This window comes from Oncorhynchus masou, chromosome 20, assembly GCF_036934945.1.
Source record: "Oncorhynchus masou masou isolate Uvic2021 chromosome 20, UVic_Omas_1.1, whole genome shotgun sequence".
Taxonomy (NCBI): domain Eukaryota; kingdom Metazoa; phylum Chordata; class Actinopteri; order Salmoniformes; family Salmonidae; genus Oncorhynchus; species Oncorhynchus masou.
In genome coordinates, this window is record NC_088231.1 from 32,433,457 (window position 1) to 32,447,226 (window position 13,770).

General features: G+C 46.7%; 1 protein-coding gene across 1 annotated transcript in view; it reads left to right on the forward strand.

Annotated features, from left to right (window-relative positions):
* The first annotated feature begins 863 nt into the window (after positions 1-863).
* LOC135506638 (testican-1-like) overlaps positions 864-13,770 on the forward strand; it is a 52,740-nt gene continuing 39,833 nt past the window's right edge. The window contains exons 1-3 of the mRNA XM_064925954.1: positions 864-975; positions 1,101-1,220; positions 13,028-13,067. Coding sequence (XP_064782026.1) covers positions 943-975; positions 1,101-1,220; positions 13,028-13,067 — 193 coding nt within the window. The 5' untranslated portion in view covers positions 864-942. The remainder of the gene's footprint in view (positions 976-1,100; positions 1,221-13,027; positions 13,068-13,770) is intronic.

A 13,770-nucleotide genomic window follows, 5' to 3' on the forward strand; every position in this document is an offset into this window, starting at 1 on the left:
ATTGGGACTCTGTGACCTACTCTGTGACCTGTCCATATTGGGACTCTGTGACCTGTCCATATTGGGACTCTGTGACCTGTCCATAGAGGGACTCTGTGACCTGTCCATATAGGGACTCTGTGACCTGTCCATATTGGGACTCTGTGACCTACTCTGTGACCTGTCCATATAGGGACTCTGTGACCTGTCCATATTGGGACTCTGTGACCTACTCTGTGACCTGTCCATATTGGGACTCTGTGACCTGTCCATATCGGGACTCTGTGACCTGTCCATATAGGGACTCTATTACCTGTCCATATAGGGACTCTGTGACCTGTCCATATAAGGACTCTGTGACCTGTCCATATAGGGACTCTGTGACCTGTCCATATTGGGACTCTGTGACCTGTCCATATAGGGACTCTATTACCTGTCCATATTGGGACTCTGTGACCTGTCCATATAGGGACTCTATTACCTGTCCATATTGGGACTCTGTGACCTGTCCATATAGGGATTCTATCACCTGTCCATATAGGGACTCTGTGACCTGTGCATGCCATGCGAAACAACAGCTACTAAAACTAAAGCTCAACACACACACGGAGAAACAGCCACCATCAACAACAAGAAACCAACAATCAAAGAGCGTGAGAAGCATGTAACGGCTCTAATGTGGTTTATGGAGAGGAAATCACACACACACAAACACCGGCATGTGTGAGAGATATGGAGCCTGGTAAACATGGTTGATTTCTTATCGATAGGAAGCAGGCTGTATCGGACCGATACCGTCTCTCTCTCTCGGTCTCGGTGTCTCCATCTATCAGCACAGGAAAAATAGCGGAGGAGGAGGCGTGCGGGTGTGAGCGGCGCGCATCCGTGAAACGGCGTTCAGCGGAGAGAGAGAGCGCATTTATTCCGCATACGACAGAGAGCAGACAGACAGAGCGGCTAGCTATGCGACAGCAGCAACGACAGACTAACGACAAGGTAATGAAATGTCACCCACGGTTGGGTTTTCACCGTATCGTCTTAGATGGCTCGTAGGCTAGTTTTTTTTTTTATCAGGCCGCTGTTATAACAGATTGTGCTGCTTATGTGTGTGTGTTCCGCAGATGTTGAGTTTCACTGTGCTGTGTGTGTGTGCCGTCGCCGGTGAAGTGTCCGCGCGCTCTACCAGCTGGAATTTCCTGGATGACAAGTCTTTAACAGCACGATGGGACAAATTTCGTGATGTAAGTTATCTCTCTCCCTATCTCTCTACCTATCTCTCTACCTATCTCTCTACCTATCTCTCTACCTATCTCTCTGCCTATCTCTCTGCCTATCTCTCTACCTATCTCTCTACCTATCTCTGGGCTACCTCTCCTCTTCCTCTCCCCTGGCCGTCCCTGTTGTGATCACGCGCCTCTCGTTTTCTCCTTATGTCCGTGGCATGCGCATCACGGGGCTATGATGAACTGAAGCCTGTACCTTGTGTCGCCTCTCAGTCTGCACGTTAGACGGTACAATAGGACAACTGCGAGGGCGTGACGTGATGTGAGAAGCAGAGAGTAGATGTCTCGTTTTTATTATTATAATAATAATACAATTATTATTATTATATTAATGTCTTTAATATCACCTTATTTTAATATACATGATTGTAGTAATCTGCTAGTGTGTGTCAGGGCATTGCATGACATAGAGAAAGAGAAATGGGGAGGAGGAGAGGAAGAGAGAGAGATGGGGAGGAAGAGAGGAAGAGAGAGAGATGGGGAGGAAGAGAGGAAGAGAGAGATAGATGGGGAGGAGGAGAGGAAGAGAGAGAGATGGGGAGGAAGAGAGAGAGAGAGATGGAGAGGAAGAGAGAGAGATGGGGAGGAGGAGAGGAAGAGAGAGAGATGGGGAGGAGGAGAGGAAGAGAGAGAGAGATGGGGAGGAAGAAAGAGAGAGAGAGAGATGGGGAGGAGAGGAAGAGAGAGAGAGATGAGGAAGAGAGAGAGATGGGGAGGAGGAGAGGAGAGAGAGGGGGGTGCGGTTCCATTAGCTTGTGTAGTTAACCATTACGCTGACTTGTGTTGTTAGACAGCAACCATTATGCTGACCTGTGTTGTTAGACAGCAACCATTATGCTGACTCGTGTTGTTAGACAGCAACCATTACACTGACTTGTGTTGTTAGACAGCAACCATTACACTGACTTGTTTACATCAGGCCTGTTACAATGTAAGTGGAAGAGAACACACACACACACACACACACACACACACACACACACACACACACACACACACACACATACACTCTCCCTCTCTCTCCCTATCTCCATTTCTCTCTCTCTCTCTCTCTCTCTCTCTCTCTCCCTCTCATACACTCCAACTCTCTCTATCTCGCTATCTCTCCTTCTCCCCCTCCTCTCTCTCTCTCTTTCTATCTCTGATTCAGAGGGGTTGTGTTAAATGCTGAAGACACATTTCAGTTGAGTGCATTCCTGTCTCACACACTCCAACTAAACATATCTGCGCAGCTCAGCTCAGGTGGACCATGTGACACAGCTGAGAACCAATTATAGAGCAGGGTTTTGGTTTATGCAAATAAGGTGCAGGGATGAAGGGTGATTGGCCATGTGACCTTCTGTGTGTGTGTGTGTGTGTGTGTGTGTGTGTGTGTGTGTGTGTGTGTGTGTGTGTGTGTGTGTGTGTGTGTGTGTGTGTGTGTGTGTGTGTGTGTGTGTGTGTGTGTGTGTGTGTGTGTGTGTGTGTGTGAATACAACAGAGAGATTTATACTATGAAAACCTAAGATAGAGAGGGAGAGAAAACAAAAATCTAAGAAAGAAATTGAGAAACCTGTCCAACCAAAACCATAGAGACCCAGAAAACCTGAGTCCACGCCTTCACTCTGGTGAATCACTACAACAATACAGAAATACACTACGGAAAAAGAAGGAACAGCATGTCAGAAATCAGCTCAATGTAATTGAAGAATCCAACCACTCTAACCACTTCTGGGGAAATTGGAAAGCACTAAACAAACAACAATACGAAGAATTATTTATCCAAAATGTAAACCACTTCTCCAAACACAAAACAAACAACACGAAGAGATATTTATCTAAAACAGTTCTCCAATCCTTTTTGTCCCTAGAACAAAGAACAAACAGCAAAAACATATACATGATCAAATACAGATCTTAGAATCAACTATTAAAGACGACCAATTACATTGAATGAACTACAGGACAAAATACAAACCCTCCAACCCAGAAAGGCCTGTGGTGATGATGGTATCCTTAATTAAATGATCAAATATACAGACAACAAATTCCAATTGGCTATACTAAAACTCCAAAAGTGGAGACAAATTTGACCCCAATAACTACCGTGGAATATGCGTCAACAGTAGCCTTGGGAAAATCCTCTGCATTATCATTAACAGCAGACTCGTACATTTCCTCAGTGAAAACAATGTACTGAGAAAATGTCAAATTGGCTTTTTACCAAATTACCGTACAACAGACCATGTATTCACCCTGCACACCCTAATGGACAACCAAACAAACCAAAACAAAGGCAAAGTCTTCTCATGCTTTGTCAATTTCAAAAAAGCCTTTGACTCAATTTGGCATGAGGGTCTGCTCTACAAACTAATGTAAAGTGGGAAAAACATATGACATTATAAAATCCAAACAACAAGAGTGCTTTTAGAATAGGCAAAAAACACACACATTTCTTTTCACAGGGCCGTGGAGTGAGACAGGAATGCAGCTTGAGCCCCACCCTCTTCTTTTATATCAACAAATTAGCGAGGAACGAACTGGCACTAGAACAGTCTGCAGCACCCGGCCTCACCCTACTAGAATCTGAAGTCAAATGTCTGCTGTTTGCTGATGATCTGGTGCTTCTGGCACCAACCAAGGAGGGCCTACAGCAGCACCTAGATCTTCTGAACAGATTCTGCCAGACCTGGGCCCTGACAGACCTGGGCCATGCCATTAAATCTGAGTAAGACCAAAATAATGGTGTTCCAAAAAAGGTCCAGTCGCCAGGACCACAAATACAAATTCCATCTAGACACCGTTGCCCTAGAGCACACAAACAACTATACATACCTCGGCCTAAACATCAGCTCCACAGGTAACTTCCACAAAGCTGTGAACGATCTCAGAGACAAGGCAAGAAGGGCATTCTATGCCATCAAAAGGAACATAAAATTTGACATACGCATTAGGATCTGGCTAAAAATACTTGAATCAGTCATAGAGCCCATTGCCCTTTATGGTTGTGAGGTCTAGAGTCCGCTCACCAACCAATACTTCAGAAAATGGGACAAACACCAACTTTAGACTCTGCATGCAAAAGTATCCTCCATGCACAACGTAAAACACCAAATCAGAGCAGAATTAGGCCTGCTAATTACAGTGCCTTGCGAAAGTATTCGGCCCCCTTGAACTTTGTGACCTTTTGCCACATTTCAGGCTTCAAACATAAAGATATAAAACTGTATTTTTTTGTGAAGAATCAACAACAAGTGGGACACAATCATGAAGTGGAACGACATTTATTGGATATTTCAAACTTTTTTAACAAATCAAAAATGGAAAAATTGGGCGTGCAAAATTATTCAGCCCCTTTACTTTCAGTGCAGCAAACTCTCTCCAGAAGTTCAGTGAGGATCTCTGAATGATCCAATGTTGACCTAAATGACTAATGATGATAAATACAATCCACCTGCGTGTAATCAAGTCTCCGTATAAATGCACCTGCACTGTGATAGTCTCAGAGGTCAATTAAAAGCGCAGAGAGCATCATGAAGAACAAGGAACACACCAGGCAGGTCCGAGATACTGTTGTGAAGAAGTTTAAAGCCGGATTTGGATACAAATAGATTTCCCAAGCTTTAAACATCCCAAGGAGCACTGTGCAAGCGATAATATTGAAATGGAAGGAGTATCAGACCACTGCAAATCTACCAAGACCTGGCCGTCCCTCTAAACTTTCAGCTCATACAAGGAGAAGACTGATCAGAGATGCAGCCAAGAGGCCCATGATCACTCTGGATGAACTGCAGAGATCTACAGCTGAGGTGGGAGTCTCTGTCCATAGGACAACAATCAGTCGTATATTGCACAAATCTGGCCTTTATGGAAGAGTGGCAAGAAGAAAGCCATTTCTTAAAGATATCCATAAAAAGTGTCGTTTAAAGTTTGCCACAAGCCACCTGGGAGACACACCAAACATTTGAAACAAACTAATGATGATAAATACAATCAAAAAAAAGACGGTTTAACTGTTTGATTGCTTTACATAGCTGGACTCTTTATTTTATTTAACCTTTATTTAACTAGGCAAGTCAGGTTGTGATACAGCCTGGAATCGAACCAGGGTCTGTAGTGATACCTCTAGCACTGAGATGCAATGCCTTAGACCGCTGTGCCACTCGTCTATGTATCCCAGTCAACTTGCCGTGGTTAAATGTGGTGCTTCCGCAGTTTTTTGGTTTCTAATCATCACAGTAGAAATAACATCCTCTATCCACTTCCTGATGAACTTAGTCACAGAATCAGTGTTTTTACGTAAATGCTAATCTCAGAAGGCATACCGGAACACATTCCAGTCCGTGTGATCAAAAACAATCTTGAAGAATAAATTCCATTTGGTCAGACCAACGTTAAACAACGTTCCTGTTTTAAGTTTCTGCCTATAGGAAGGGAGGAGCAGAATAGAGGCGTGATCTGATTTGTCGAATGGAGGGTGGGGGAGGGCCTTGTTGCCGTTCCGGAAGGGGGAGTAAGCAGAATAGAGGCGTGATCTGATTTGTCGAATGGAGGGTGGGGTAGGGCCTCAGATTCCCAAAATCAATTATTCATTTCATGTATTATTTTTTTTATTATTGATTTATTAATGTTCCCAGCTACATGCGGTTTCCAGTTTGCACAAAATCCAGCGTAGTTCCTTGAGAGCCGTCTCAGTGTCTGCTTGGGTGGGAAAGAAGGAGGGAGGAAGGGAGAGAGAGATGGAGAGACACCGTTAGTGTTATTGGAGTGTGTGTGTGTGTGTGTGTGTGTGTTTGCGTCTGTTCCTCTTCTCTGTTGTCGGAGTCTTGGAGCTGCCCTTGGGATGAATGGAGCTGCCAGGACATGTACTGAATGTGTGTCTGTGTGCTTGCTGTGCTTGTGTGTGCGTGTTCCATTAAGGAGTGAGTCCTCAGCCGCTGGCCTGGTCTGAGAGAGTGAGAGGCTCGACCCCCATAATGTGCACTGCTCTCTTTATTCTGTCCCCATCCTGTCTCTGCCGTTCTAGGGTGATTGGTCTATAAATACTCCACAGAGTTGCTTGGCCGGACTGGGTTTATTCTGTCTGCTTGGCTGGACTGGGTTTATTCTGTCTGCTTGGCTGGACTGGGTTTATTCTGTCTGCTTGGCTGGACTGGGTTTATTCTGTCTGCTTGGCTGGACTGGGTTTATTCTGTCTGCTGGCTGGACTGGGTTTATTCTGTCTGCTTGGCTGGACTGGGTTTATTCTGTCTGCTTGGCTGGACTGGGTTTATTCTGTCTGCTTGGCTGGACTGGGTTTATTCTGTCTGCTTGGCTGGACTGGGTTTATTCTGTCTGCTTGGCTGGACTGGGTTTATTCTGTCTGCTGGCTGGACTGGGTTTATTCTGTCTGCTTGGCTGGACTGGGTTTATTCTGTCTGCTGGCTGGACTGGGTTTATTCTGTCTGCTTGGCTGGACTGGGTTTATTCTGTCTGCTTGGCTGGACTGGGTTTATTCTGTCTGCTTGGCTGGACTGGGTTTATTCTGTCTGCTGGCTGGACTGGGTTTATTCTGTCTGCTTGGCTGGACTGGGTTTATTCTGTCTGCTGGCTGGACTGGGTTTATTCTGTCTGCTTGGCTGGACTGGGTTTATTCTGTCTGCTTGGCTGGACTGGGTTTATTCTGTCTGCTTGGCTGGACTGGGTTTATTCTGTCTGCTTGGCTGGACTGGGTTTATTCTGTCTGCTTGGCTGGACTGGGTTTATTCTGTCTGCTTGGCTGGACTGGGTTTATTCTGTCTGCTTGGCTGGACTGGGTTTATTCTGTCTGCTTGGCTGGACTGGGTTTATTCTGTCTGCTTGGCTGGACTGGGTTTATTCTGTCTGCTTGGCTGGACTGGGTTTATTCTGTCTGCTTGGCTGGACTGGGTTTATTCTGTCTGCTGGCTGGACTGGGTTTATTCTGTCTGCTGGCTGGACTGGGTTTATTCTGTCTGCTTGGCTGGACTGGGTTTATTCTGTCTGCTGGCTGGACTGGGTTTATTCTGTCTGCTGGCTGGACTGGGTTTATTCTGTCTGCTTGGCTGGACTGGGTTTATTCTGTCTGCTGGCTGGACTGGGTTTATTCTGTCTGCTGGCTGGACAGGGTTTATTCTGTCTGCTTGGCTGGACTGGGTTTATTCTGTCTGCTGGCTGGACTGGGTTTATTCTGTCTGCTTGGCTGGACTGGGTTTATTCTGTCTGCTTGGCTCTATAAAGAACCAGCATGTGTTATATTACTTGTTCTAAAACCTTTGATTGATTGATTGATTGGCCTAATACTAAATTTGTCTTGCAAACTACATCATAGATACTTATAGACACCATATACCACAGGACAAACAACACTTAGAGACGACACATATCATAGGACAGGACACGGTTGGACGTCCTGCCAAATTCTCTAAACGACGCTGGAGGCGGCTTATGGTAGAGAAATTAACATTAAATGAACTGGCAACAGCTCTGGTGGACATTCCTGCAGTCAGGATGGCAATTGCACGCTCCCTCAAAACCTTTTATTGTACACAGCACAAGGTGCACCTGTGTAATGAGAGAGACAGGCAGACAGGCAGGCAGACAGACAGACAGGCAGGCAGACAGGCAGGCAGACAGACAGACAGACAGACAGACAGACAGACAGACAGACAGACAGACAGACAGACAGACAGACAGAGATCTACTATGGAGGACAGGAGGGACACATTTGAAACTAGATCAAAGAGGGAGAGAATAGAGTGACAGAGAAAGACAGAGAGTAGGGAAGGTGAGCAGATTGTCAGGTGGTTTAAATCCTGATTTAGCCTCTTAGCTGATGACAGTTAATCTCTGACCCTCACTAAGTAAGTCCAGGCTACTGACCACACTGACCGCTGAGACACGCACACACACACCTGCGTGTCTCTACAGGCACGTTCTGTGTATTTTATTAACAGTAAACAACAAAGTCTTTCTGAACATCAAACCATTAGAGTGGTTTGTCCTCGGGACAGACTAGAGAGAGAGAGAGAGAGAGAGAGAGAGAGAGAGAGAGAGAGAGAGAGAGAGAGAGAGAGAGAGAGAGAGAGAGAGAGAGAGAGAGAGAGAGAGAGAGAGAGAGAGAGAGAGAGAGAGAGAGAGAGAGAGAGAGAGAGAGAGAGAGAGAGAGAGAGAGAGAGAGAGAGAGAGAGAGAGAGAGAGAGAGAGAGAGAGAGAGAGAGAGAGAGAGAGAGAGAGAGAGAGAGAGAGAGAGAGAGAGAGAGAGAGAGAGATGAGAGAGAGAGAAGATAGCATAGCATTGTGACTAGGGCTGTCTAGATGTCCTGTCTCCTGATGGTAGCAGGGTGAACAGGGCTGTGGAGGTCATGGCATGTTGTAAGCCAGTTATTGTCTCCTCAGAAGACGGTTTACAATTGTGTGAAGAAGATGAATGAAACGGAGAGGATATGTATTTTATTCCACAGCGAGTGTCCGCATATGAAGTGGCTTTGTGGAACGTTTAAACAGGTCCTAGATGCTGGATTTAGAGTCATTTAACATCTTTGGTTGGGATCGACACAAACCTTAGAACGTCTTAGAAATCAACATATATAAGAGAGGCAAGCGGCGAGTACAGGATTTTGAAGATTTGAGAAAGTTGATAGAAAACAACTATTGTGCTGTTCCTCGCCTCGGTCTGCACACCCTGTTCTCTCAGCCAGTGATCATAGTTTCACCCCTCAGACTATTCTCAATGGAATCTGGTCTTTACCTAACATGTAAACATGAATTTAGAATGTCCCATTATGAAACGGGCCGGAACAGGGGAAACCAGACATCTGTATGGACTGGAATAGAGAATGGGGACCACTTTCCACTGGTTTGGTTTCACCTCATGCAGGGTACACTACTCTGGCTACTGGGGTAGACTACTCTGGGTACTGGGGTACACTACTCTGGGTACTGGGGTAGACTACTCTGGGTACTGGGGTAGACTACTCTGGGTACTGGGGTAGACTACTCTGGGTACTGGGGTACACTACTCTGGGTACTGGGGTAGACTACTCTGGGTACAGGGGTACACTACTCTGGGTACTGGGGTACACTACTCTGGGTACTGGGGGTACTGGGGTACACTACTCTGGGTACTGGGGTAGACTACTCTGGGTACTGGGGTAGACTACTCTGGGTACTGGGGTAGACTACTCTGGGTACTGGGGTAGACTACTCTGGGTACTGGGGTAGACTACTCTGGGTACTGGGGTAGACTACTCTGGGTACTGGGGTAGACTACTCTGGGTACTGGGGTAGACTACTCTGGGTACTGGGGTACACTACTCTGGGTACTGGGGTACACTACTCTGGGTACTGGGGTAGACTACTCTGGGTACTGGGGTAGACTACTCTGGGTACTGGGGTACACTACTCTGGGTACTGGGGTAGACTACTCTGGGTACTGGGGTACACTACTCTGGGTACTGGGGTACACTACTCTGGGTACTGGGGTACACTACTCTGGGTACTGGGGTACACTACTCTGGGTACTGGGGTAGACTACTCTGGGTACTGGGGTAGACTACTCTGGGTACTGGGGTAGACTACTCTGGGTACTGGGGTAGACTACTCTGGGTACTGGGGTAGACTACTCTGGGTACTGGGGTAGACTACTCTGGGTACTGGGGTAGACTACTCTCTGGGTACTGGGGTAGACTCCTCTGGGTACTGGGGTACACTACTCTGGGTACTGGGGTACACTACTCTGGGTACTGGGGTAGACTACTCTGGGTACTGGGGTACACTACTCTGGGTACTGGGGTAGACTACTCTGGGTACTGGGGTAGACTACTCTGGGTACTGGGGTACACTACTCTGGGTACTGGGGTACACTACTCTGGGTACTGGGGTACACTACTCTGGGTACTGGGGTACACTACTCTGGGTACTGGGGTAGACTACTCTGGGTACTGGGGTAGACTACTCTGGGTACTGGGGTACACTACTCTGGGTACTGGGGTACACTACTCTGGGTACTGGGGTACACTACTCTGGGTACTGGGGTAGACTACTCTGGGTACTGGGGTAGACTACTCTGGGTACTGGGGTAGACTACTCTGGGTACTGGGGTACACTACTCTGGGTACTGGGGTAGACTACTCTGGGTACTGGGGTACACTACTCTGGGTACTGGGGTAGACTACTCTGGGTACTGGGGTAGACTACTCTGGGTACTGGGGTAGACTACTCTGGGTACTGGGGTACACTACTCTGGGTACTGGGGTAGACTACTCTGGGTACTGGGGTAGACTACTCTGGGTACTGGGGTACACTACTCTGGGTACTGGGGTAGACTACTCTGGGTACTGGGGTACACTACTCTGGGTACTGGGGTACACTACTCTGGGTACTGGGGTACACTACTCTGGGTACTGGGGTAGACTACTCTGGGTACTGGGGTAGACTACTCTGGGTACTGGGGTAGACTACTCTGGGTACTGGGGTACACTACTCTGGGTACTGGGGTACACTACTCTGGGTACTGGGGTAGACTACTCTGGGTACTGGGGTAGACTACTCTGGGTACTGGGGTACACTACTCTGGGTACTGGGGTACACTACTCTGGGTACTGGGGTAGACTACTCTGGGTACTGGGGTAGACTACTCTGGGTACTGGGGTACACTACTCTGGGTACTGGGGTACACTACTCTGGGTACTGGGGTACACTACTCTGGCTACTGGGGTACACTACTCTGGGTACTGGGGTAGACTACTCTGGGTACTGGGGTAGACTACTCTGGGTACTGGGGTAGACTACTCTGGCTACTGGGGTACACTACTCTGGCTACTGGGGTACACTACTCTGGCTACTGGGGTACACTACTCTGGCTACTGGGGTACACTACTCTGGGTACTGGGGTAGACTACTCTGGGTACTGGGGTAGACTACTCTGGGTACTGGGGTACACTACTCTGGGTACTGGGGTAGACTACTCTGGGTACTGGGGTAGACTACTCTGGCTACTGGGGTACACTACTCTGGCTACTGGGGTACACTACTCTGGCTACTGGGGTACACTACTCTGGGTACTGGGGTACACTACTCTGGCTACTGGGGTAGACTACTCTGGGTACTGGGGTAGACTACTCTGGGTACTGGGGTACACTACTCTGGGTACTGGGGTAGACTACTCTGGGTACTGGGGTACACTACTCTGGGTACTGGGGTAGACTACTCTGGGTACTGGGGTAGACTAGTTTACTGCTCTCTGATATCTCTATCTGTTCTGTCTGATATCTCTATCTGTCCTGTCTGATATCTCTAACTGTCCTGTCTGATATCTCTAACTGTCCTGTCTGATATCTCTAACTGTCCTGTCTGATATCTCCAACTGTCCTGTCTGATATCTCTATCTGTCCTGTCTGATATCTCTAACTGTCCTGTCTGATATCTCTAACTGTTCTGTCTACTATCTCTAACTGTCCTGTCTGATATCTCTATCTGTCCTGTCTGATATCTCTATCTGTCCTGTCTGATATCTCTAACTGTTCTGTCTGATATCTCTATCTGTCCTGTCTGATATCTCTATCTGTCCTGTCTGATATCTCTATCTGTCCTGTCTGATATCTCTATCTGTCCTGTCTGATATCTCTATCTGTCCTGTCTGATATCTCTAACTGTCCTGTCTGATATCTCTCTGTCCTGCCTGATATCTCTATCTGTCCAGTCTGAAATCTCTATCTGTCCAGTCTGAAATCTCTATCTGTTCTGTCTGATATCTCTATCTGTTCTGTCTGATATCTCTATCTGTCCTGTCTGATATCTCTAACTGTCCTGTCTGATATCTCTATCTGTCCTGTCTGATATCTCTAACTAATCTGTCTGATATCTCTATCTGTCCTGTCTGATATCTCTATCTGTCCTGTCTGATATCTCTAACTGTCCTGTCTGATATCTCTCTGTCCTGCCTGATATCTCTATCTGTTCTGTCTGATATCTCTATCTGTCCTGTCTGATATCTCTAACTGTCCTGTCTGATATCTCTATCTGTCCTGTCTGATATCTCTATCTGTCCTGTCTGATATCTCTAACTGTCCTGTCTGATATCTCTATCTGTCCTGTCTGATATCTCTAACTGTTCTGTCTACTGCTGTCTGATATCTCTAACTGTCCTGTCTGATATCTCTAACTGTCCTGTCTGATATCTCTATCTGTCCTGTCTGATATCTCTATCTGTTCTGTCTGATATCTCTAACTGTCCTGTCTGATATCTCTATCTGTCCTGTCTGATATCTCTATCTGTCCTGTCTGATATCTCTATCTGTCCTGTCTGATATCTCTAACTGTCCTGCCTGATATCTCTATCTGTCCTGTCTGATATCTCTATCTGTCCTGTCTGATATCTCTAACTGTCCTGTCTGATATCTCTATCTGTCCTGTCTGATATCTCTAACTGTTCTGTCTACTGCTGTCTGATATCTCTAACTGTCCTGTCTGATATCTCTAACTGTCCTGTCTGATATCTCTATCTGTCCTGTCTGATATCTCTATCTGTTCTGTCTGATATCTCTAACTGTCCTGTCTGATATCTCTATCTGTTCTGTCTGCTGCTGTCTGACCGCTAGGAAGTGGAGGTTGGTAGCATCTACACACTATTCTCTCTATTTACTGTGTGTGTGTGTGTGTGTGTATATGTGTGTGTGTGTGTGTGTGTATGTGTGTGATACAGAACCACTAGAACACAGTGTGTGTGTGTGTGTGTGTGTGTGTGTGTGTGTTGTAATTTTAATCATTCTAATGGTTGTGTGTTTCAGGAGCCAGGTACATGGAATCCTGGGAAAGCATTTGATCAAGGTGGGACTTCATCAGAATAAAGAAAAAACACACACACACACACACACACACACACACACACACACACACACACACAGAGTGGTGGAGGATAGAGAGAGGTTATTTATTGAAGAGGATTACAGTAAGACATTACATGGGGCAGCAGGTAGCCTAGTGGTTAGAGTGTAGAGGAGGCAGGTAGCCTAGTGGTTAGAGTGTAGAGGAGGCAGGTAGCCTAGTGGTTAGAGAGTAGAGGAGGTAGGTAGCCTAGTGGTTAGAGTGTAGAGGAGGCAGGTAGCCTAGTGGTTAGAGTGTAGAGGAGGCAGGTAGCCTAGTGGTTAGAGTGTAGAGGAGGCAGGTAACCTAGTGGTTAGTGTAGAGGAGGCAGGTAACCTAGTGGTTAGTGTAGAGGAGGTAGGTAACCTAGTGGTTAGAGTGTAGTGGAGGCAGGTAGCCTAGTGGTTAGAGTGTAGTGGAGGCAGGTAGCCTAGTGGTTAGAGTGTAGAGGAGGTAGGTAACCTAGTGGTTAGAGTGTAGAGGAGGCAGTTAGCCTAGTGGTTAGAGTGTAGAGGAGGTAGGTAACCTAGTGGTTAGAGTGTAGAGGAGGCAGGTAGCCTAGTGGTTAGAGTGTAGAGAAGGCAGGTAACCTAGTGGTTAGTGTAGAGGAGGTAGGTAACCTAGTGGTTAGAGTGTAGAGGAGGCAGGTAGCCTAGTGGTTAGAGTG